At 39.7% G+C, this 26,001-nt stretch overlaps 1 protein-coding gene across 1 annotated transcript in view; it reads left to right on the forward strand.

Annotated features, from left to right (window-relative positions):
* Window positions 1-26,001, forward strand: part of CCDC141 (coiled-coil domain containing 141) — a gene marked incomplete at both ends in the record, with an annotated part of 200,424 nt that overhangs the window by 139,274 nt on the left and 35,149 nt on the right. The window contains 7 exons of the mRNA XM_080689625.1: window positions 2,808-2,999; window positions 8,480-8,659; window positions 15,615-15,794; window positions 16,465-16,590; window positions 18,891-19,079; window positions 20,830-21,009; window positions 23,604-23,753. Coding sequence (XP_080545751.1) covers window positions 2,808-2,999; window positions 8,480-8,659; window positions 15,615-15,794; window positions 16,465-16,590; window positions 18,891-19,079; window positions 20,830-21,009; window positions 23,604-23,753 — 1,197 coding nt within the window. The remainder of the gene's footprint in view (window positions 1-2,807; window positions 3,000-8,479; window positions 8,660-15,614; window positions 15,795-16,464; window positions 16,591-18,890; window positions 19,080-20,829; window positions 21,010-23,603; window positions 23,754-26,001) is intronic.

The raw sequence follows: 26,001 nt of genomic DNA on the forward strand, positions 1-26,001 counted from the left end.
ACAGCTATAAAACATACACTTAGCTCCCTTGAGGGCTGCAACTCTAAATTAGTAAGTAGCAAATAATGACTTAAAAACTCATACAATTATTATGTCTAAATTATTTATATTTATGTGTCTTTATTAGGGCATTTAAGCTCACTGAAACTCAGCGTTAGAACCTGGTATTAAACATTTCTTTGACGCCTTTTCTCTCCCTGGAATGTGTTAGCAACTCCTTTTGGGGCTACCAGAGGAGGCAGGGAAAGTACTTCTCTATGATTATTTGTGATTTTCTGCTAGAGCAAGTAACAAAAGAAAATTGCCAGAAGCAACATGCATTATTGCAAGATTCCACGAGGCAAGTAAAAGCATAACCTTGCATGCACACTCAGTATTCAAAGACAGAAGTGCATATCCCCACCCCAGCACCTTCTCCAACTCTGCCCTACCCCTCTTCCCTGGGTCTTGGGTTCCGTGATTCCTATTAGCTGCTCTAAACCTGCACTGAGGTCCTTGCCGCCCCAGCCCCGTTCAGGTCAAGATCTTGAGCCAAGAGCCTCCCCTTGCCAGCCCAGGTCTGCAGGTAAAGCCTTGATCCTCCAGGTCTCAGCGGAGAGCCCCCTCCTCAGACAGCGCCCCTGCTAGAGACTCAGACACAACAATTCTAAAACATGGGGGACTTTTTATTTAAAAGGCTTAAAATAAAACTTGGATGTTAATTTTTTATTTCAAACATTTTCAAAGCAGGGGGAAGATTGCCTGGGGAGAACTCCCACGCTCCTCTTCCTCCCAGAGTGCTATCACGAAGCGGGGCTTGTAAATGAAAATTACCTTCACTCAGTGGAGTACTTGGGAAGCATATTAAGCACAAGGAGGCAAGCAGCTTCTCCTTGCTGCAAATGAGAATGAAGCTCTTTTTTCTTTCATTTCTGCTCAATTCTTAGCTTGTTCGCAGATGAAATTTTACATGACTCTTTCTGTCGCAGTTATATAGTCATGTGTAGCTTAACCATGGGGATACACTCTGAGAAATGCACTGTTAGATAATTTTGTCCTGCAGACATCACAGAGTGCACTTACACAAACCTACGTGGAATAGGTCATTGCTCCTCATGGCTTCTCGATGCAGTTGAGAGACATGGCAGATACAAGATGTAAGAGGCGGCTGCCAGCGTGATCAGGCAAAGTGTTTTGCAGTAAATATATATTTTTACATAAATAGGAGAACTTTCTAAAATAACAATAAAAGAGATAGTATATTAAATACACAAGCCAGTAACAGTCATTTATCATCAAGTATTATGTACCATGCATCATTCATTGTAATTCTATACTTTTATACAACCAGCCGTGCAGTGGGGTTGCTTACACCAGTGTCAACATAGACAACTGAGCAATGTGGTCAGGTCACGCCATCAGAATGGCCGTGACATTACTAGGTGATATGAATTCTTCGCCCCTTTATAATCCATCATTGACTGTGGATATATATATATACACACACACTATGGATATATATATAGTAGGACACAAAATCATCTTATCCATTAAACAGTGCATACACAGAGTCCACTGGTCAGAAATTGTACTCAGAAGAAAATGGAAGGGAGCATCCCTAAGCAAGTCAAATTCTCTGATTCAGGTAGTAGAGGCCTGATTTGTACATTTCCATTATGAAAGGGTTAAATAAAACCCTTTTAGATCGATTTAAATAAGAGTGCATAACTGTCGTGCCATTTTCTTTTTGTGGCACTGGGGATTGAATTCAGAGGGTTCTATCTCCAAGCTATATCCCCAGCTCTTTCTGGTTTTATTTTAAAACAGAATCTCACTAAGTAGCTGAGGGCTTCATTAAATTGCTGAGCCTAGCTCAATTTGAAATCCTCCTGTCTCAGCTTCCCCAGTACTTGAATTACAAGTGTGCACCACTGCACATGACTATATATTCTTTAGTTTTTCTTGGTGTATATAACCAAAACATAAAAAGCTGACCTTTTTTTATATGTCAAAGGATGATGGTTTATTTTATCCCTTTTTAAAATTTATTTTTATGTGGAACATATTAAAAATGGCATACATTCAGACTGTGCTTGGGGCTCTCCTCTCCCACTTCCCCTTCCCGCTCCCAACAATTAATGTCCAGGTTAACCATGCTATATTCATACGTTTACATAGATATTTAAATGGCCAAAGGCAGCTGGGCATGGTGGTGAACACCTGTAACCCCCAGTACTGGGGAGGCTGAGAATGGAGTCATGGGTTCAAGACCAGTCTCAGCAACTTAGATTATCAGCAACTTAGTGAGACCCTGTTTCAAAACAAAAGATTTGAAAAGGACTAGAGGTAGGTAGCTCACAGGAAGAATGCCTTGGGTTCACACATACACACACATACACAAAAAAGGAGCATTTTTTTTAAATTGGCCATCTCTTACATAATGAAAATAATTTAGAGTTTGCTAGAGTTACTGTTAAATTCATAAAGCACTTCTCATACATAATTACTGAACTTATTTAAAGAAATTTCCTGCCATTAGTTTCACAAACTTTTATACCAAACTACCTTTCTTTTATTTGTGACACAGAAAATAAAGTGCTGTAGATAAGAAGTGTAGCTGACGGAACTACGGGGTGACTTGAGATGACTTCCAATTTAAAATGCCTTTTCCTCCTTTCTGGAGTTTGGAAAGTTGTGCCTTTTGTTGAGTAAATTCTCAGTACAAGCTCAGTTAACGTTTGCAATAGATGGATGTGCAGAGGGGTAATGAAATGTGAATGTTCATGATCCCCCGTCAGCTCCTGACCTCTTCTACTTTGCTTTCATAGGAGACGTCACATGCCTTAGAAGCAGCTGCAAAAGTCATGACAGAGGAAAATGAATTTGAACCTGATGAAGTGGCATCACTTTCTGTTAAAGTTAAATGGCTAGAGGAAGAATTAAACAGATTTGGCCGAAGCATTGGCTTCCGGTCACAAATCCTGCAAACCTATGTGGCATTTCTAAAGTCATCGGAGGAGGTATGGTACCATGTGCTGACCTTCTCCAGCAAAGTGGCCTCTGTCTGCCTTCTCACTTTCTATAGGAATTTAAACTCTTCCCTGGTAGATAGTTCTATATCTTTACCCAGTGCAGACACCCACTTCCAGGGCCTATATTCTTCAAAAAAACCAAACAATGGCTCAAAACTAAGTCATTTCACTTTTTTAAAAAAGTATATATATAGATTTATGCACAAGTATTGTGGCACTTTTTACTATATCCTACACATAGTTACATTATCCTAAATATAAAACAAAATTATTTGAATATAGTCATCTTTTAAACTATTGATCTCTTTGAGTACTTAGCAATTAGTGTAGATTATTTAAAATATTCAGAATTAGAGCCGGGCGTGGTGGCGTACACCTGTAATCCCCACGCTTGGGAGGTGAAGACAGGAGGAGCGCGCAGGTTTGAAGCCTGCCACGCTGGCTTAAGAGAACCTGTTTCCAAATAAAAATATTAAAAAATAGGTCTGGGAGTGTAGCCCAGAGGTAGAAGGGCTTCCAGGAACCCCAGTACCACAAAAAATATAACAACAACAACAATAATAATAATAATAATAATAATAATAATAATAAATAAAATATTCAGAATTGGGAATTACAGGCTTTTAGTACAATCTCTCTTTTGTATTGTTTGATCCTTTTTTTTTTTAACAAGTTACCTCTCAGGGCTTCTTCTAAGATTATTTTGACAGAGTTACACTAAATAATCTCTATTAGTCTCTCTATAGTGCACCAGGATTTTACCTCTCAGAGGTCAGTTTCTTGAGGATGGCATTATTAATAGAAAAGTGTTGGGGTCCCACCTCATATAACTCCAGTTCCATGCACTCTGTGAATATTAGATTGCCCTTCTGTTCCTGGGGAGTCAAGTTCTGATTTAGTGGGGTCAGAGCTGGCAAGGCCTGCTCAGGGGTAAAGCCACCAAGAGTTGGGTAGCATTCTTCATTTCTATTTTCTCATATCACTCCTCCTGACACTCGGACCCTTACCCCACCCTCTCTCTTCTCCCTGAACGTATCTCCTCTGATCTGATTTTTAATCACTCTAAAGGAAGCTGTGCTCAATCTCTGGGAATACCAGGTATCAATTTGTCTTTTTCCACTTCTTTCCCCATCAATTTACCAATTTTTTTTACTTCTCTTTAGTTCTTTCTTTCTTTTTATTTATTTATTTATTTATTTATTTATTTATTTATTTTTGTGGTACTGGGGATGGAACCCAGGGGAATTCTACCTCCAAGCTATATAACTCCTGCCCTATATTTTATTCTTTATTTTGAAACAGGGTCTCACTGAGTTGCAGAGGGCCTCACTAAGTAGCTGAGGCTGTCTGCGAACCGCGATGCTCCTGTCTCAGCCTCCCGAATGCTGGGATTACAGGCATGCGCCACCACACCCTAGACTTTAGTTCTTGACCTTGCACTCTTGATACAACTATCCTTTTGGTGAACATTTTTATTCAGGACTTGAATTGGTAAAGAAGCTACAAAGAATTGCTTGCCTTCTGCATCTTTGTTGCCAAAGCGTACCTATGAGCTTTCTGTTGCGCATCCTCAGGCCTTTGGGATTAGGAACCTTAGCTTTGCAAATAGTACTTTCTCAGAAGGACTTCCCGTCCCTCATCCTTCAGCTCTCCTTTCCAGAGACCTCTTTTCCTGCCTGGTGGACCTTCTAACCTTCTAATCCTGACAGTGCTTCCAGCCTGCTTCTTCCCGTCCTCACTGGCTTCCTTCTTTGCCTCACCTGGTGATGGAGACTCATTTTCCTTCTGTTCTCTGTTCCCTCAACTCCCTGCCTTCCACCCACACTAACCCTGGCCAAGTCCTGATACTAGATCAGTCTGACACTCTGTTTACTCAGCTTTCCTTTCCAAGTTCCCAGACACTTCTGTTGAAAAATACACAATTGCACCAATTGGGACTGATCTAGATTTACAGGGTCTCTGCCTCAGCTGGGTTCCCCATATCTTCCCTACTTGGCTCTCATTAAGTAGTAATTTCCAAGCATCTTACCCCAGTTTCCATCCCCAAATCTCAGCCAGTGGCTTTAGATTTGGGAAAAAACGAGGCCATGGATGCTCACAATCTTGATTCCTTCTACCCCCAGACCTGCTGATGTCCTCACCGGTCCTCCACCAGCTCCATTACAGTTCTGCTTCTCCTCCCGCCCTGCCCTGATGCGTACTCGGCCCCTTCCTGAATACTCCTGTACCCCTGGGAATCTAGCTCCAGCAACCGTCCTCTACTTTCCCAATGCTCTTTCTCATCTCTTCCTTCCACTTTGGCCAAGATTGCATCTAAACAGTGTTGTCTGTGCCATCATTTTCTGTCCCTTCACATAAAAGTTTTGGATGGGAAGATGGCATTATTTGCCCATCTGCTTATTCCTCAGCCCACTGCAAATCAACTTAGTCTCTTTTCAACCCTGCACATTTGCCACCTCTTCCCTCCAATGGAAATGTTCTTGTAAGTAGCTAGTGGCAGACAAATAAAATGGAGGACTCTCACTCTTCCTCTTGCTTGAATTTATTTAAACTAGTTACTATTCTTATCTTCTTTGGCTCTTTTTTTTTTTAAAATAGATTTATCAGACAGGTGTGATGGTGCATACCTGTAATTTTAGTACTTGGGAGAGTGAGATGGGGGGGAGGGTGTAAGGACAGCCTCGGCAACTTAGAGGGACCCTCAGCAACCTAGTAAGATCCTCTTTCAAAATAAAAAAAATAAAAAAGGGCTGGGGGTGTAGCTTGAAGGTAGAATGCCACTGGGTTCAATCCCAAAAAGAAAAAAAATGTTCAAAGTATAACGTACATAGCATAAAATTTACTATTTTATAGCCCAATGTATATTTTATACATTATATTTTAGTATATAGAATAGCACACTACAATTTTGGTATATTCCCAACTTCCCCAAAAGAGCCTTTGTATACACATTTAATCAATCCTGGCTTCAGTGTCTTCTCCCATTCATTTTTCAATGACACTTACTTTGTGTCAGGCCCTGTGCTTTTCATTCTTATTTAATTGAATCCTAGCTCTCCTATGTTTTAATTGCTCACTATCATTGCCATTTTACAAGTGAAAGAAAGTGGGGCTCTGAGAAATAGATATGTAAAATTAAGAAGCAGCTAATAAACCTCAAAGCTGGAGTTCATCACCAGGCCCCTCCCTCTCATTTTCCTGTTTTAAAGGCCTTGGGCCTGGGGGACCTGTGACCCCCCTTCCTCTCCGTCTGCTCCAGTGCATCTGTGACTCACACCACGACCATCCAGTAGCTCCTGTACAGAAGTGTTCTTACGCCTAGCTACTCTTCCTTCCCATTCTCCTCCTTTCTTTGAGAGTAAAAGAAAAAGAACTCTAAACAAATCTGATCTTGATACCTCCTGGAATTTAAGTGATTTGACACATAACTAGTGAAAGAAGTTGCTAATAACTTTTATGAAAAAATGAATAAAATCTTAAGGTTAGTCATTGACTCACTTAAAATGAACTGCTACAGATTTAACTGTGTTCTTATAATGACATAATTTACATCTCATTTACATTCAAGTATGATTTTTTTTGGGCAGTTGGGAAAAAAAAGAATGACTTAAAACTTGTGTTTTGATAATTGACATATCTGAGCGCTGGTCGTGTTGACGCCCAGCCCTTCTGTGGGGCCCTCTTGGAGCACCGGTGATTGTCGCACTGACTCATTGTGGTGGCTGTTGGTTGTTTCAAACTAATGAGAATGAGTCACCATCATGATCGTTACAGTAGAAAACACGCAGAAACATGCTGGCCAGTTTAATCCCAGCACAATTACGCTCAGTGTGGGCAACCTGAACTGCATCCACACATTCGTCATCCTCTAAAACAACCAGTGTTTTCCCGCGTGGGCTTTCCACCTCTTACACCTCCCATCTGGGACCCACTACTCCCTCCCACCCTGGACAGTGCCTCAAGACACTGGTCCAATGCCGCTTCCTCTGGGAGAGCTCCTCTACTTACTCTGTGTAACTTAGTGATCTTTCCTCAGTGTGACATAGAAAATAAAAACATGAAAGTAGTGTCAGGATTTCTATAGCACTGTGTGGGCATTTGTCCTCCTTGTTTTGTAATAACTTGCTTATTGGTTTTTTCCCCCCAAAACTATTTTTGGGTATCCAGGGAAATACATGAGCAATTCTTCCTAGGGAATCATAGAAGGCTCCATGGAGGAGGTAGCATTTTAACAAGGTGATGAAATATAAATAGGAGAAGAAAACTGGGGGAAGAGCATCCCGCACTGAGAGTAAGCATCAGCAAAATACAGAGACATGAACAGGTGACATACAGAACTGAGAGAGAACCTCTGTTTCTGAGAGCTATGTCCAGGTTCTCCTATTAAGTTTATTTAAATTAAGAACAATGTTGAAAATCTTTAAAATATAGTAACTAACAACTGCCTGAAATTTCTTACTCTGTTTTGACTGCTTTTGGTAGTTATGAGCTCTTTGAGGTTTATCTTATTAACCATTAAGTATTGTTTAAAACACATAAAAAGTGTCATAATTTCTATATCACTCAAGTACTTGCTAATGTATAGTTACACATTTGATTTACATAAACTCTTCTCAAAAAGAGTGAATTTTTTTTTTCAGGGAGAGTAATTTAAAATAATGTAGTGCTGCCGGGCGTGGTGGCACGGTGCGTAATCTCAGCATTCGGGAGGCAGAGACCGGAGGATCACGGTTCACAGACAGCCTCAGCTACTTAATGAGGCCCTTCGCAACTCAGGGCGAACCCTGTTTCAAAAAATAAAAAGACTGAAAAATAGACTGGGGGTGTAGCTCGGTGGTAGAATGCCCCTGAGTTCCATCCCCATTACTGCAAAAAAAAATTAATAAAAAAAGAAAATATAATAAAATAATCTAGTACTACTTACATTGGTTAGCAAATGAGAATGTACAATTCTATGGAGGAAAAGCAATATTTCTTACTAAGATCAGTTCGTAGAGGTAGCTTAATATTAATACTTATACAAATTATAATTATTTGTATTTTATCCTAATTTATTACTGATTAGAAGTCAATTGTGATGTACTAATTACTGATAATCTTGCATTGATTTATATTTATTTCTAATTGTATTCCCTGATTCCAGGTATGTGTTTTTCCTTTGAATTATAGAATGTTGCTTTATATAGAACTATCTGGCCTTTTACACAAATTGTCCTAAATTGTAAAACATACACAAATATCATTTGGGCTACAATAAATAATTCTAACAGGTAATAGATTTGTCAGCTCAATTTAATATGCCTTTATAGTAAACTGACGAAATCAAAACTTATTTAAAGAATTCTGAAACTACAGTTTAACCTTTATATAGACTTTTATTGGAATCTGTTCTTTTTTCTGAAAAAAATGTTTTTAAGTGTACTTAAAAAAGAACAGTCCACAAAAACTTATCTTCTCCTTTGTTTTAGGTAGAAGAGCAGTTCCTGAGCCTAAAGGAATTTTATCAAACTGGACTCCCACAGGAGGAAGAGGTTTGCACCGAAGTCAAGTATTGGTCTGACTCTACCGAGAAGCAGTGGCAGCTATTTTTAAAGAAGAGCTTTTTAACCCAAGACCTCGGGCTTGAGTTCCTTAATTTAATAAATCTGGTGAGAATGATATTCAATGAGTCACACCTTCTGCAAGGCCCACTCATCACAGTCAAAAGCATACGTCCTAAAGATACTTGTCTATTCATCAGCAGTGCTGGCAAAGGAAGTTCTTTTTAGCATCATAAAAGATTTGTATGTGTTCAGCTGCAGGAAAGACATATTAATGGTAGAAACTGTTTTCAATCTTGGAAGGACATTCCCATGTAAGAGAAACTAAGTAAAATTACTTTTTTGTCAATGCATAGTAATGAAGGGTTGGTACCAGACATGAAGACCTGTATATAACATTTAAAGAACCTAAGTTTTCTAGCAGCTAGTATTTTTCAACCTACACTAGTCCTGAAGTCCCACATTTTTATCTGTACTTGGTCCTAGAGCCCTTGTTACTCTATAACAAGAAGACTATTTTGAATGAGGAAAAGGGACTAAAATTGAAACACAACATGGAGTCCTCAGAGGTCCACTCCACTCCAGAGTTCTGACTCATGTGGAGTCAGAGCATCCATTAGGCTCTTTACAAATTTTCTAGTGGCCAGAGACAACTTTTAAAATGAGTCTTATTTTATACGAATTTCTTACTTTGCTTTACCTTATATATTTTTTAATAGTGAAGCTTCATTACATTTGGAAATATGCAGTATACTTTAATTGCCCTGAGTACATCTGTAAAATATCTAAGATCCTTTTACCCGTCTCTACCTCATATGATGTTCCCTATAGACTTCTTCAAAGAGAGTTAATCCTCCTCTCCTTTGGTACCTCACATATCTTCCTAAGGAAATTGCTCATTTAATTGTTGAAAAATACTGGCTGCTAGAAAACTTAAATTCTTTAAATGTCATCATGTCTGGTACTAACCCTCTGTAACTGTACAGGGGAAAAAAAGTACTCATATTTAGGTTTTTTTGTGTGTGGTACTGGTCTTCCTGGAAACCCTTCTACCTCCTGTCTGCATTCCCAGACCTATTTTTATATTTTTATTTGGAAACAGGGTCTCTTAAGCCAGCAAGTCTGGCTTCGAACCTGCACGATCCTCCTGTTTCCACCTCCCAAGCACGGGGATTACAAGCATGCACCACCACGCCTGGCCTCATATTTAGTTTTCTTACATGGGAATATCCTTCCAAGATTGAAAGCAGTTTTTACCATTAATATGTCTTTCCTTCAGCTGAACACATACAAATCTTTTATGAGGTAGCTTAATATCTCTCTCTACCCAATCTTCTTTCCCAGAATTTTCTACTATTTGTTAAATCTATTCATAAAATATAACCAAAAAGTGAAGTATAGATACAGCCATAGAGACTGTAAACTGGAACATTATTATTTTCTACTGACACCTAAGATGATGCTAACATTCCTGACAGTGATTTCACTTTGCTGTTATCATATAAAGCTTGTGATCAGATAAAACTTATGTAACCCTTTTATTACAGCTTCAGCCAAGCCAGGTCTCTTCCATATTATATCTACATTAGCAACTTATGCAAATGTAGGCCTGTATATTAATTTTCATTTGATTTCTTTTGGTCCTCATCCTTGATTGCATCTCATTAAACCGGTTTGGACCTCTACTATATTAGCTCTCTCTCCTGGGTCTAATTCTATACATTTTGCAAGTAAACCTTTTATGACTGCAATTAGTTCTTTAATAAAAATGCCTAAAGGGCAGATTGACATTCTAACTCATGAAGTAATCTACTGATTAACAAGTTTTCTAAACAATCATGAATGCTCCCAATAGTACTTTAATTCAAACATTGCTTCATATTTTTTCTAAGTCTATGATGAGAAAATTTCTTAAATAGAATGTTCAAAAGAAGGCCTGAGGTGGACATAGTGGTACAAGCCTGTAATTCTCGTACTTGGGAAGCTGAGGCAGGAGGATTGCAGATTTGAAGCCAGCTTTAGCAACTCAGTAAGATCCAGTTTCAAAATACAATATAAGAAGGGTCAGGGTATAGCTTAGAGGTAGAATGCTTCTGGGATTCAATCTAAACTACAAAAAAATAAAAAAGTCCTAGAATATCACTTGACACAAATCAGGCTAACTCCTAGTGATCAAGACATGTTTTCCAAAATACTGAGAAAGCGTTTGTTCAGTGATAAACTTTTTGCACTGTTTCTCAGTGTGAAATTTCAAGCTGTAACTTGCATACTCCATCCTTTCTTTGCTTCTGGACTTTATGGTTTCTGTACATTTTCAAAGATAACTGACAGTTGCAATTTTCTTGATATTCCTGGATATGAATAATCTCAATCTAAAGCCTGAATTCATCTGGAGGAATTAGGTGATAACCACCTTCGTCTGCCTTCAACCTGCAATCATCTTTCTTTGTTTCAACTTTTTTGTCATTCAAAACATAGGTGGAAATAAAATATGAACTAAGTAGTTTTAATTTATCCAGTATTGTATTTATGCATCAGTAAAAACTTGCTAAGAAATTGGCCTGTGTTCCTAGGTTATACAGGAACTGTATTGTTTAAAAATTAAGCCGGGTGTGGTGGCACATCCTTGTAATCCCAGCGCTTGGGAGGCTGTGATAGGATTGCACAGGTTTGAAGCCAGCCTCGGCTACTTGGGAGGCTCTCAGCAACTTAGTGAGACCCTGTTTCCAAATAAAGTATTAAAAAATATAGGTCTGTGAGTATAGCCTAAAGGCAGAACAGCCCTTGGGTTTCACCCCTAGTACAACACACACAAAAAATCAATCAATAAAAAATATAAATTAAGTTATTTTTCATCTGAAATGTTTACAGCATCTATCAATTTTTTACCCTTTTACTTGATTCTGTTTATTTTCTTCCATATCTTGATTATATGTGTTTCTAACTTATAAGGGAATTAAATGTTTGAAAGTTGCTTTTTTTTGTCTATTCTTATTTTGTTTTTGTTTTGTGTTACTGGGGATTCTACCTGGGAGCAATCTATCTCTAAACTGCACCCCTGAGCCCTTTTTTGTTTTTGTTTTTGAAGCAAGATCTCACTAGGTTGCTAAGAGTCTCACTGTGTTGCTGAGGCTGTCCTCCAACATGCAATCCTCCTGTCTCAGCCCCCCAAGTACTGGGCTTCCAGGCGTGTGCCACCACACCTGGCTTCTTTATCCTTTTTATTGTAAATTCATTTCAGAAGTTTTATTTTTTAGTTTGGGAACTTCTAGTTGATTCATTTTAAAATTAGATTGAATTGTTTGTGAATTTCTCCTTTTGTCCCTCTCTTTCTGTCTTTTTCATAACGTGCTGATCCATATTAATGCTCGTTGCTGTAAAGTGTGCATCAGTTCACTCTGTCGCCTGGATCTGGAGTTGTTTCTGTTGTCTGCTTTTTCACTTGGTTTCCAGTCTTCTGGTATAGGTGCTGAGTATTTATCAAACGCCAGACATTATATTCGGAGGGACTCTGGTGGAGTTATCTTCTAGAATGGGTCACCCTTCTTTCTCCAGATGGGTTGAGTGGGAGATCGCAGAGGCCATTCAGAAGCCTGAGAGTTGAGTCTCTAGGGCTGTCCTACAGAGGCTGGGTCTCCTCTGTCCACCCCAGACACTCAGGGTCTTTCCTGGGAGTGAGGTCCCCAACTCCAATCTTTGTCTTGGGCAACTGCTGAAAAGCTACCATGCTCTCTAGAGTCATTATAGCAAAGTTTTCAAATCCACTTATATGGCCCCAGTTTTTTGCCCTCCATATCTGCCCAAAGCTCTGCTGGTTCCTTTGTTTCAGCAAGTCTCGGTCATCAGCCTCCTGCCAGTGCACAGTACAGGGGCCTGGCCTGGGGGGAAGTGGCGATAGGTGAGCTCACCACCCCAGGCCTCCCCTCGGAGACGCAGGCTCTGCAGCCACGTCGCAAGGCCATCTGTGCTCCTGTGCATGGTGCCCGCTGCATCTCTCCCAGCTCTTCTTGTTATTCTCACAGAAGCACCACTTCACCGTTACTCCAGCCTACCCAGAAATAGAAGTCCTTTCTTATTTAGGAAAGTTAAACTTGTGCATTCAGATTTTCATTTATTAAGATCCACTGTAGGAACCCAATACAAATCATATTCTGTATCTAAGTCTGAATAAACTTGGATTATTATAATGTTCAAATTCCCATTTAAAGTTCCCAGAAATAGGATGGATATTGCTACTAGGTCTTGGTAGCATTTTACCTTGATAGCATAAGCAGGGTAAGAAGTCCTTTCATACCTTTCCTATCGTCATTTGATAAATAATTATTTTCTGATTAAAAATTAAAGTCCACATAATATTGATTTTGTGACATTCTAAGTTCTGAAATTATTGGTAAAATAATATATTTTTTTCTCTTCATATCTGTTGAGCCATTAGACTTCCAAACAAATATTACTGCTAACATGTAGTGACCAGCTTGGTTTTTGAGCAGGAGAAAGGCCAACTGGCATGTGCAGTCAAATGCTCTTCCTTGGTCATGTTGCTGGGGCTGATATTTTCAAGCTTGAAATTGAATTTTTTTTTTAGTTCATCTAAAAATCATCAAGATAAGAGAAACTGATTTTAGGCCAGAATTTTGGCAGATGAAGGTGCCAATTTATCAATTTATCATGGTGAATACCAAGAATGCTATCTGAGTATAGCCTTCCCCATTACCAAGCTATCTGGAAACCAAAACATCAAAAGCCTATTCATTGTGTTTGAATATAAATGGAAAATGGATAATTTACAGCCTATTTAGACTGGATTATATCAAAATTTTCCATGCCTTCCAAAGAAGTAAAATGAGCACTGTGTTTACTAACTAGGCAGAAGGCAAATTATTTAATCTTCTTGAGTGGCCAAAATATTAAGTCTGCCAAATACAAAGTCACCCATGCTAGCTAGATACCAACAAATCCTGCCATAATTCTCTTTTCTTAAACCTTGCTCAAACCATTGTGCCTTTCTAATTGTTACTAAGTCTTTGTAGTATTTTTTAAATACCAAGTAGTAGTTGTCATTGACTGCTGCAATTTATATTACATTATAGATGTGTATTTTTAATAATTTCTTAACAATGTGAAGGATACCTTAACTTTATTCTGACATACATAAAAATATAATTTAGAATAATTCCCACAGTAGTTGCTAAATATCTTTCATAGTTCACTGAATCTTACTAATTACAATTATAGAATATACTTTCATTTATATAATTTAATAATATTTTATTACCAGATCCCTAAATTCATGAAGGAAATATCATTTAGGACCTGCAAATATGGTTTTTCAATTGATTGTCAATGACAATATCTAAACTGACAAAACAGAAAATAGAAGTACAATACTAATATTGTTTAAATTGCTTAAAAGTGGTCTATATCTAAAATATTCTGTTAAATACTTATGACACTGTCAATTGCTGTTATTTTGATTATAGAAATCTATTAGAAATTTGAAGATTTATTGAGAAATCCTGGTGATCAAAGTATAAAAAATAGTCATTATTTTGAAAAATATATGTTCCTCTGCATTTTAAAAGTATTTATACGGGAGTAAGGCACATGGTCTTACTCTTTACCCCACTTTATCCTTTTGCTTTCAATTGAATATTATTTTATTTAAAACTATTGCTTAGCCAAGCGTGGTGGCTCATGCTTGTAATCCCAGCATTCAGGAGGTTGAGACAGGAGGATAGTGGTTCATGAACAGCCTCAGCTACTTAGTTAGGCCCTCCTCAACATAGTGAGACCCTGTTTCAAAATAAAGAATAAAAAATAGGGGAGGGGGTTAAGCTTGGAGGTCAAAAGCCCCTGGGGTCTGTCCTCAGACCTTCAAAAAATATAAATAAATAAATAAATAAATAAATAAATAAATAAATACTATTGATTAAAGATTCTAAGCCAGCCAGGTTCTATGGTACATACTTATAATCCTAGTATTTCCGAGCCTGAGACAGGAGGATAACAAGTTTGAGTCCAGCCTGGGCAACTTAGTGAAAACTTGTCTCAAAATAAAAAATTAAAAGAGGAGTAATAAAAAAAAGTCAGTGGTAGAGCATGCCTGGGTTTAATCCCAAGTACACAAAAATTAAAATTAAAATTATAAAAATGATTCCAGTCAGGTGTGATGGTATAGTCCTGTAATCCCAGTACTTGGTACTTGGTAGGTTAAGATAAGAGGATGGATGACAGGTTCAGAGACAGTCTTAGCAAGTAGTGAGACTCTCAGTAACCTAGTGATACCCTGGTTCAAAACAAAAAATAAAAATGGTTGAGAGTCTAGCTCAGAGGTAGAATGCCCCTGGGTTCAGTTCAGTCTCCAGTGCCACAAATACAAACGCATGCACGCATGCACTTGCACACAGACACACAGCATCTCTATCTCTCTCTCTCTCTCTCTCTCTCTCTCTCTCTCTCTCTCTCTCTCTCTCTCCCTCTCCCCCTCCCCCTCCCTCCCTCCCTCTCTCTCTCTCCCCGCCCCCGCAAGCCAGTCATCTATAACACTGATAAGTAAAGTCTTGGAGCTTAGAATCTGTGCTTCTCCTGCAGGACAGTGTCATGAATGCATATAGGTCCACATTTCAGTTCACACAAAAGGAAAGAAATTGAGGGAAATTTAAAGTAATTGTAATAACACAATTGAATGGTTTAAAGGAAGAAACAAAAGACCTGAAGATACTGAGACTGTGAGTGTGTTCAATAAAAGGTGGAATACACTTCAAAATGTATGCACTAACATAATTTCTTGCTCATTAATTCACATTTCAAACCCCAGGAAATACCTAGACCCAGGTGGGAACTCAAATGTCACTTGGGCTTGAAGAACCCAGCACCCCACGAGCAGGCCTAGAATGTGTGTCCTGAGTCTAAGGCCTCCACACAGGAATTCAGGCCAGTCTGCATAACAGACCTGTGCTCTGCTTTGTCTGCAGTCATGTGTTTGGCACCTAAAATAGTTGTATGCAAAGATGTTGTAGCTCTTGAGGAACTAAAGTCATGATGTGTATTATTAATTTAACAGGCCAAAGAGAATGAGATTCGGAATGTCCAAAGTGCAGTGCACTTTGTGAGGAGCGCCACACAAAGCCAGATGGCGGGAAGGGAAGAGCTCAGCCGCCTCCGGGTGGCGTGGCAGCTGAAAGCCATGGAGCGCAAGGCTCTGCGAGTGCGCTGGGAGGCCTTCAAAGAGAAGCTGAAGAAGGTAAGGGGAGGGAGAGCATTATTTTCAGCCTTAAAGAGGAATGCAATTCTGATATGCACTGACCACAGTGGGGCCTTGAAAATAATGTGGTAAGTGAAATAAGCCAGGCAGGAAAGGATAAATATTGTGTGATTCCTCTTATCTGAGGTGGACTTAGCCAATTTCATAGAGACAGAAAGCAGAATAGAGGTTACCAGGGGCTACAGGGAGGGAGGGAGGCCTCCCTGTTTAGTGGGTATAGTTTCTGAGTTGATGAAAAAGTTCTGAGGTGGGTAGTGGTGATGCCTGCACAATAACGTGAATGTATTAATGCCACTGAGTTGTACAGTGAAAAGTGGTAAAAATGGTGAATTCTGTTATGTATTATCACAACAGAGGCAAGGGGGTAAAAAGCCAGCATCAGCAACGTAGTGAGACCCTACTCCAAAATAAAATGAGCTGGGGGTAGAGCTCAGAGGAGGTAGAATGCCTCTGGGTCCATCCCCAGCACCACACACACACACACACACACACACACACACACACCCAAAAAAATGAGGTGGTGAGTGTTTTGGGTTGAAAAGTTTAATGACACTAGAAAGCTTAACACTAGAATGATCATGATATTATCATGATGTATTTGCTCAAAGTCAAATAAATCACACCCATAATTCTCCAATGCTTATTGCAGACAAATCACAACTTGAAGCTTCTTCAGGAAGCCCTGATGCCAGTGTCCACCATTGACCTTGGAGGGAGCCTTCGTGCCACTTCAGATCTGCGGACAAGATGGAATGAAATGAAGCCTCAGGTCCAGGTATAGAAGGACATTCATGGATTTGAGTGAATGGAAAAAATTTAAAATCTGTTCAGTTGCAGTTCACATAATTAATTTTTACAGTCTGGTGAGTACACACACACACACACACACACACACACACACACACACACATACTTGGGGGATTAAACCTCCAAGCTACACCCCCAGCCCACTTTTTTGTTATTTATTTTGAAACAGGGTCTCACTAAGTTGCTGAGGGCCTCAATAAGTAGCTAAAGCTGGTCTTAAACCTGCGATCCTTGTGTCTCAGCCTCCCAAGTACTGGGATTACATGTGTGCATCACCATGACCAGCTTTTCTATATATTTTTTAATCAAAGCATTGCTTGTCTAACAATTTGCCATAAAGACATATTTTCTGTGTCCTTGCATGTTATTGGTTGACACACAAACATTTCAGGCTACAAAATGCCCTAAGTATATTTTAATCATAGATTAATTTGCTTTTTAATTAGACTGTTGATGTATCTGCCATATATATTCCTTTTAATTATTTCCTTAGGGAGTATTTTAATTTGAGCTGCCTCAGAACAAGAAAAAGCAACCTCTGACCTAGAGGCTGCTGCCCTTGGCCTCTCAAATCTCCATGGCGATGTCGCCGTCCCCACACACTGGCACCCAAGGCTCCTACCACCATCCAAGGAATTTTGCTATGCTCTGCATTCGTCCTCTCAGAAAGCCCTCTGGATATGCGCAATAAAACCATGAGTCATGTTCCTGGCCCCAACTGCTCAACATCTTCCCTCGCTCCCCAGTCCCTGCTATTCCTAAACACAACGCTCAGGCCAGAAAAGGGTTGCTAGTCACATTATCATCCTGCCTGGATTTCTGTTTGTTTTTTTTTTTTTAAAGACACCTGTGTTTCTATCTGTCACTTCTTGATAAGTGTTGCCTTTAATGAATTTCAGAATGAGCTGGGTATGGTGGTGTACACCTGTTATGCCAGTACTTGAGAGGCTGAGACAGGAAGATTCCAGGTTTGAGGCCAGCTTCAGCAACACAGTGAGATTCTCAACAACCTAGACAGACCCTGTTTCAAAACGAAAAATGTAAAAAGGACTAGGGAGGGTGTTGCCTAGCTCATAGGTAGAATGCTCCTGCATTCAATCTGTAGTAACACACACACACACACACACACACACACTCACACACACACACTCACACACACACTCACACACACTCACACACACACTCACACACACTCACACTCTCACACACTCACACACACTCACACACACTCACACTCACACACACTCACACACTCACACACACTCACACTCACACACACTCACACACACTCACACACTCACACTCACACACTCACAGAATCAGATTCGAGGTTCCTCCAAGAAATATCTGACTGTAGGTTCCTCTGAGATAAAACTTATGTAAAATGCGACCACCACCCTCACTGTGCTGCAGCACCGCAGCAAACTCTTTCGTGGAAACTCTGAGGAAGCATGGCCAGCACACCTGAGGTGCTTTGACATACCCTACGTTCCAGGCTTATTTGCATTTCGATTTTGTGCTTGTATCCTTGAGCACCTGTGAGTTCCTCTAAATCAGGAGCCACTGCCAGGCTTTTCTAGCTTTGTCCCTAGGTTTGATTTGAACTCGAAGACCCCAGTCAAACAATCTTCTGAAAATTATCTCCTTATCCTAAATCATTTTCATTACTTTTACCACCTCTGAAGTTATAGCAGTGTCCTCTTTACGTTGCCCACCCTTCGTGAGTTCCGTGCCAGAATCGGGATTCCTATGAGGGATATCTGAGCCATGCTGGGGCTGTGAGGATTATGGGGCGACTGCTTTGAAGCGGCGCATCCACTGTGAGGGTCAGCTGGTGGTTCATTCTGATCATTCTTTTATCACATAGCACAAGTAATTCCCCTAAAATAATCGTACACTTGTCTTCCTCTGGTGTTCTAACCATGCCACTCAATTCTACTCTGTATTAAATATCAGGGATGATCATAGTGTTTCCTAAAAGGTCCAAAAGACATTCACTTAACAGATGACGAGACTGTAGTTGTGTCTTAGAAACGCATGACATTATGTTTCACCACCTGGCTTTCAACCACTTTATTTTATTTTTGCATTACTTGGAATAATGCATCCCTAGCATCAAGAAAAATACCTGGATTTGGGGGAGGCATATAATAAGTATTTAACAAATGAGAGGATTCATTATTTAAATCAGATTGTTGGTTATAAAGTAAACCCTCTCTAAAAACTGGACTTTCTGTATTGGTTTTATTCTTTCATTTTAATTTTTAGCAGCTGCATGATGAGGTTCAGTACATTGTGAGAGAATCAGAAGCTTTAACGGGAAAGGGAGCCCCTGTGAAAGAGAAGTCTCAGCAACTGAAGGACCTTATTTACTTCCATCAGAAACAAACAGAGAGAATCCAGGACTATGAGGAAATCCTGTACAAGATAGTCCAGTTCCACCAAGTCAAGGAGGAGGTAATGCTTATCATGAAGAACCGGAAGATCCTGTGTCTTATACTATGAAATTAAGATTTAATTGTCATGTAATAAGTCAAAGCCAAATTGTTGGTCTGGTATTAGACACTTACACAATCTGGTCCCCAATTTGTCTTTCACTATGCCCCTATCCTCTATTAAGTTCCCACCAAACTGAGTTCTTTATCCATCAAAGATGGTACCCATATTGCTTTCTTTAAATATGTATTTTTATTGTTGCATTATAGTCTCATATCATAATGCAGTTTATAGTTATAATGACATATATGCACACAACACTTGGTGGGCTTTCTTCTCCAGCTCCCTCCCCTCTTCCCTCTTCCCTATACAGAATACTGAGATCGATATTGGTATTTTCACACATGTTCATAATGTCAAGGGAAGTGATTCCTTCGTTGATTTTCTCCCCTCTCCCCCTAACCTGCTCTTCCCCTAGACCACCTCTCTGCCTCCTCAGGGGTTTCTCCTCCACTGTACCAAGTCCCTCTGGTATTCCGATTCCTTCCTACCTTCTGTATATGAGAGAAAACATATGACCCTTTACTGACTGTGACTGGTTAGTCTCACTTAACATAATATTCTCCAGGTCTATCTATCTTCCTTTAAATGACACATTTTTGTTCTTTATTTCTGAGTAAAATTTCATTGTGTGTATATCCCATAATTTTGTAATCCATTATCTGTTCATGAACGCTTAGGTTGATTCCATACTTTGACTATTATGAATTTTGCAGCTATCAACATGGATATGCACACATCATCATAATATTCTGATTTTAGTCTCTTTGGAAAGATACCCAGGGGTGATACAGCTAGATCATATGGTGAATCCATTCCTGAGTTCTCTTGATGGCATTCATATATCTAACTCCATGTATTGACTCTTGGGCTGCCCTTAGCTGGCATGTCATTCTAGTCTCTTACACAAACTCCATAGCTCCTTCCAACAATCCCATCTGGCTTGGGGTGATCTCCCTCTTCTGAATTCCTAAAGCTCTCTTTATTTGACACATCTAGCATTTTTAGTATCTTGATTCCTAATTACTTTTTAATAAAAGTCAAATTTTCCCCCCAACTCAAGCTCTTTGAGGGCAGAAACCAGTTGAATATTTTTGAATCTGAATTATCAGAAATCATAGAGTTCTCAGCCGGGCTTGGTGGTGCAGGTTTGTAATCCCTGCGCTTGGGAGGCGGAAACAGGAGATCGCGCGGTTCGAAGTCAGCCTCACTGGCTTAAGAGACCCTGTTTCCACATTTAAAAAAATATAAAAAATAGGTCTGGGAGTGTAGCCCAAAGGTAGAAGGGTTTCCAGGAACCCTAGTACTGCCAAAAAAAAAAAAAATCATGGACTTCTCAGTAAATATTAGTTTGGTTCCTTTTTTCATAAGAACGTCATAGTTACTAACCCCCATTAATGCAAAATGGAGGGGTATTAGTATTCCTTTAATGTAGTCTCAGAGTTTACTCAGATCATAGGCCTAGATCTGGCAAAGATTTTAGGTTAAAACCAAAATGGGTGTTTCCTTCTTGTATAGGACTGACAAAGCTAGCTGCTCAAGTTTGCCTGGTTGATTTGAAGCACTGTAACATATATTTGGACATATAACGAAGAATATTTGATAGCTTGGCATCATTTAAACAAGCTAGTAAAATTTGTTATAAAAATGGGCTTGAAAAAATCTGTCTTCATATCAATTCCAAGTTAATTGTTAATGCCCTAAATTCTAGCTGGTCCATCTTATCAAATCAAGGAAACTGGAGTTTCTGGAACAGCCTAAGGACCTGGGTGATGCTCATGAGGCCCAGATGCACCTCAGTCGCTCTCAGGAAGAGCAAGCACATGAAGAACATCTTCAGAAACTGGCCCTTTCCTTGGGTGTGGACATCATCTCATCAGTGCAGCGACCCGTAAGCATTTTAGAACACCTTCATTTCTACCTGTGTCTCTCTAGGGCTTGGGCCATAAGTTGAAGGAAACCAGGCAGATTGTTTAGTATACATTAAATTTAAAAGTACATTAAATTACTGAAGTAGTTATTTGTGAGGAGTTTTTCACCACCTGTGACAAGAGAAAAAATTTTAAGAAGAAAATCCAAATATAAAAATTTTGTTTAATATGTGTATTCTCATGTTAATTTAAAAGAGTACATTCTAAAGCTGTGTAGTCCCAGATGGCAGTTAGGTTTTCTTGCATTTGAAATGTGTTTAATACAACTAAGGAGCTAAACTTCCAATTTTATTTAATGCAAATTAATTTAAATTTAAACTTAAAAGCTAATCTGTAATATAGCTGTTGGAAAACTTTTAAGTATGTTGGGAATAACTTGGGCATGTGAATCTCCTTTTGCAACTCTTAAGTTTTATGAAATTTAAGTATAGACCAAATATTTCTGATAGAAATTTAGCAACAATTAAGATATGCTCAAAGTATGAAATGTATATGATTTCAAAGAAAATATAAAAAGGTATTACATATGTGTTATGTGTTATAGAATGAGAATATCTAGACATATTTACAAAGTAAACTATACTCTAAAAAATAATTTCACTTTTGTTTTTACTTTTGATGTGACCACTGGAAATTTTCAAATGGTTTATATAGCTCATGTTGTATTTCTACTGGACAATGGGGCTTTGGCATCTAGAATATCATTAGATCCTAAAGCTTATCTAGACTAGCACCCTCATTTTATAGAGGAAGAATTTGAGGCCCAGAGATCCTAGTTACTTTATCTGTAGAAGCCCAGAATGGAGAAGTCCAAGCCCTCTGGCTCCGGCCGGGTCTCTGGGACCAGCTGTTGGGTCTGCTTTCTTCAACTGGTCAGATTTCAACAGCAACGTCTAAGAGAAGAAGAAGTATTTCCAGATAAAAATTTCATAAATAATACACTGGTCCCTGGTGTTTATTTTTTAAACATTTTTATTAATGCATTACAGTCTCACATCATAATGGAGCTAATAGCGATAGTGATATGCATGCTCAGGGCACTGGGTGAGCTTCCTCCTGGCTCCCTTCCCGCTCCCCTCTTCTCTGTACACGATGATGAGATTGGTGCGGGTATTCTCACATAGGTATATATTATCAGTGGAAGTGTTTCCGCCATTGATTCTCCCTCTCCCCTACTTCCCTTCCCATAACCACCTCTTTCCCTCCACTGGAGTTTCTCCTTCATAATTTAAAGTCCCTTTTATAGCCCAGCTATCCCCTACCTTCCATATATGACAGAAAACATATGAGCCTTCAGTTTCTGTGACTGGCTAATCTCACTTAACATTGTTTCTCCAGGACCATCCATCTTCCTGAAAATTACATGATTTTATTGTTCTTTAGGCCTTCTTGTCCTAATGTGAGAACAAATTATGCTTATTTCATTAAAATGTGTTGCATTAAAAATCTTACTGGCCAATTTTATTTTAAAGTTTACTTAAAATAATTTACTAAATTATATGTAATGCAATGAACCAAAATTACAACTTTCTAATCTGAAAGACAGAAATATAAGTATTTATAGCTGCCAATAGACTATATTTTGGTCAAAAAAGATATCTATTTTTATTTATTTTTTTTAATTTTTATTGGTGCATTGTAGTGATCTTAATGGAGGACAAGATGGTAGAGACATACATGCACACGTCACTCATCTAGCCCTTCCCCAATTCCCACCCTAATCCCTCCCCCCTCCCTCTTTCTCATGTTTGTGAATGTACATCATATACATTAGGGAAAGATATTTCTTTGTGGGGAATTTTATTAGTACTTTTATTTTAAAAAAAGAAAGTAAGAGTCAGGCATGTTGGTGCTCGCCTATAGTCCTAGTACTTGAGAGGCTGAGACTGGTGGATTGCAGTTTTGAGGCTAGCCTCAGCTATTTAGTGAGGCCCTCCACAAATTAATTAAACCCTGTTTCAAAATAAAGAATAAAAAACAGGGTTGGAGGTGTAGCTGGTGGTAGAATGGCCCTAGGTTCAATCCTTAGTACCACAAAAAAAAAGAAAAGAAAAAAAAGGAAAAAAAAAGAAAAAAAGAAGTCTTGCTTTGCATAAATAATGTAAATTGTTCTCCAAACCTCTTCTGGCCTTGGCTCCAGCAGCTCCTTTGTGCTAAGGAGAGACTGGAGCACTTGCATAATGAACCCAAGGTTAAACTGAAGTTGACAGGAAAATTATAGTGCAGGAACGGAATTTTCTAATGCATATTTTATGTCTTTTGAAGTAAAAATTATACCTTATAATGAATGGTGTCTCTGAGGAATTGTGTGTGATGAGCAAATCTTTCAAACTTGAGATTTGGGACTGGAAATATCTTCCCGTACTGCTGAGTGTCTGGCTTCTTTCTGAAATAAAAATGTTCAAGTATGTTTAAGGTAAAGTAAATTAGGATCTTACAATCGCTTTGGGAAAAGTGCCATTCATGAGCTTCACAATGCAGGTAAATAGCACCTTCATCTAGTGGCGGTTTCATCCATTCCCTCTGTTACTTCCACCTGTTTTTGCATTTTTAGAGTTTCTCTAATGTTTCTGCAAAGAACCTGCAGCAGCAGCTGGAGGTCCTGGAGGCTGAGAGCACGAGCTGGCGTGCCAAAGCCAAGGAGCAGGAGAGGGCGCTGTGCCATGGCTTGGAGTACTGCACCGCCAGAGAGGAGATCAACGAGGTGAGGGCAGCGGGGACTCCTTCTCCTTCTCTGCTTTGAGCCCAAATCACAGGTCTCCATGTCTCCACATGTGCCCACTTCGTTCACTAACACACACACACACACACACACACACACACACACACACACACACACACAGAGTGAATCAGGAGACTTTACCCATGCCCTTTCATTCATAACAGTGCCCTGGAGCCCAGAAAGTTTGAGTAAACTTCCAAGTCCCCAAATTTGCTGGTATGAGTATGTCATCGATGCACAGAAAATCATAGAGTGCATTACTGCCCTGCACACTGCCAGGGGTTTTGGGGTCACTTTTGTCTATTTGACTTGTTTGCTTTTCTTCCCCATTCAACCCTCCAGTCATCATTTACTCAGTGGCTGCAGCTTCTTTGTAGGGCACAGAGGAGACGGTGATGCTGCCTGGTGGCAGCCAGCTCCAGCTGCCTGAGGTTCAGTGAAGTACCCTTGACTCACAGTGAAGAGGTGCTAAAGGCACCAGCAGGCTCTTGGCTCCAGAGGCCACAAAGTATTTTTATCACAGTCAAGTGGTTGGTTCTGTATTTTCTCAAACTGAGTGGCTATTCCGGCAATAAAACAAAATATACAACAACAAAAACCTAGGTGAAAAAGAAAAAAACAGATAAAATGGTCCTCTGTGTCCATGTGCCCCTTCATGCATAATTCTTCCTCTCCATCAACTGTGGCCAACCTCCAGCACCAGACACTTACTGAGCCCTTTCCCATGGCTAAGTTGTCCATTCCTGGGCTTACTCACTCTGACAAAACAAAACAGAAAACAGATCATAACAGTAAGATCCTAACTCTTGACAGGGGTTTAGTAGCAGAACACGAAGAGACTAGTAAATACCAGACTTATGTCCATTTAGAGCAAAATGTTTCTGAGCCCTTTAATCCATGAGTCCACTAGGCAAAGGGGAGGAGAAGAGGAGGTAGTTAATCTTCTTGGACTTTTGGGTTATGCCCAGTCTGCACAGCCTGGCCCAGCAAATATCAGTATGTTCAAGCAACATTAAACATGGACTCAAGTCTGAGAAACTAACATGGACAGTGTATAGCTCTGAAACGCCCCTCCTGCAGTCCACACTTTTGCAGACCACAGGCAGGTGCAGGAAGGATAGTGAGAGTGCAGCAGCCAGGAGCAGCCATGCCGATCTCTTTCAAGGGGAAGGAAGGAAGCAGGAACCAACATCTAACAGTGATTTTCATTTCAGCCGTGAGCCACAGGACTGTAGCGTCACTGCTTGGTCTGTGTTCTAGTGAGTCACTTTGGGTCAGAGCCTTGAGGTTTAACTCATTCCAAGTCAAACCCAACATGTAGCCTGCTCTGTACTGAGGAGAGTGACCTCTTCCAGCCCTTGTCCTGCAGCTTACAATCCCGTCTGGACTTGTTACAGAAGCAATCAGAGCACAGTGATCTCCTCAAGTCTGTAATATTTGGACTGTGGCCATGGAAACAAGTTTTTAACAATCTTTCCCCAAATTTATCTTTTTCCTCCTCCCATCTTCCTTCCCTCCTTGTCTCCCTTCCCCTCCTCCTGCTCTTTTCCTCATTTTTCTTCCTCCTTCTCTTTCTTACTTTGGCATATCTTTGTCTCCCTCCCAGTAGTGATAGCCTGACTACTTTCTGAGAGTACAAGTGGAGCAGGTTAGGGTATCCCCAGCCCACTCTGGCTCCGTTTCTATCTTTGTGAACAGCTGTGGCATTTATGGAGCTGGGTCTCCCTGTTCAGGCCCTTCCAGCAGGCCTTCTATTTACAGGGACTGCCTTGTGATGGACTTGCACTTGGAGCCAGCTGGCTGTGATGACAAATGACCCTTCCAGTTGTAGTGGGGACGCCCCAGGATTGTTTGTACCATATTGGGAACAAGCAACCAGATACATGTGGGTTTGATTTGGGAATCAGATATCACTTCAACATACTCTTAAATATTATGAGAGATCTCCTTCCCATTTGCTTCTGCTTCTGCTTCAAATCCGACCAATGTTTGATGTAAGTTATAGTTTCACACTTAAAGGACCTTTGTAAACCTTGGGACTTTTCACCTTTCTCCTTGCTGTGGAGACATAGTAAGGCATATCAGAGTGTAGCCACTGCAGCCTGAATTTTCCAAACACAAGCCTAAGGGAAAATAACCAGAAGGACTGTTTTCAGTGCCCTTAATAAAATAAATATATGTGTGTTCTAGTTTATATTGTGAATATTAAAGTATAAGCAAATGATGAGTC

The sequence above is a fragment of the Muscardinus avellanarius genome (genome assembly GCF_963383645.1).
Source record: "Muscardinus avellanarius genome assembly, chromosome: 2".
Lineage (NCBI taxonomy): Eukaryota > Metazoa > Chordata > Mammalia > Rodentia > Gliridae > Muscardinus > Muscardinus avellanarius.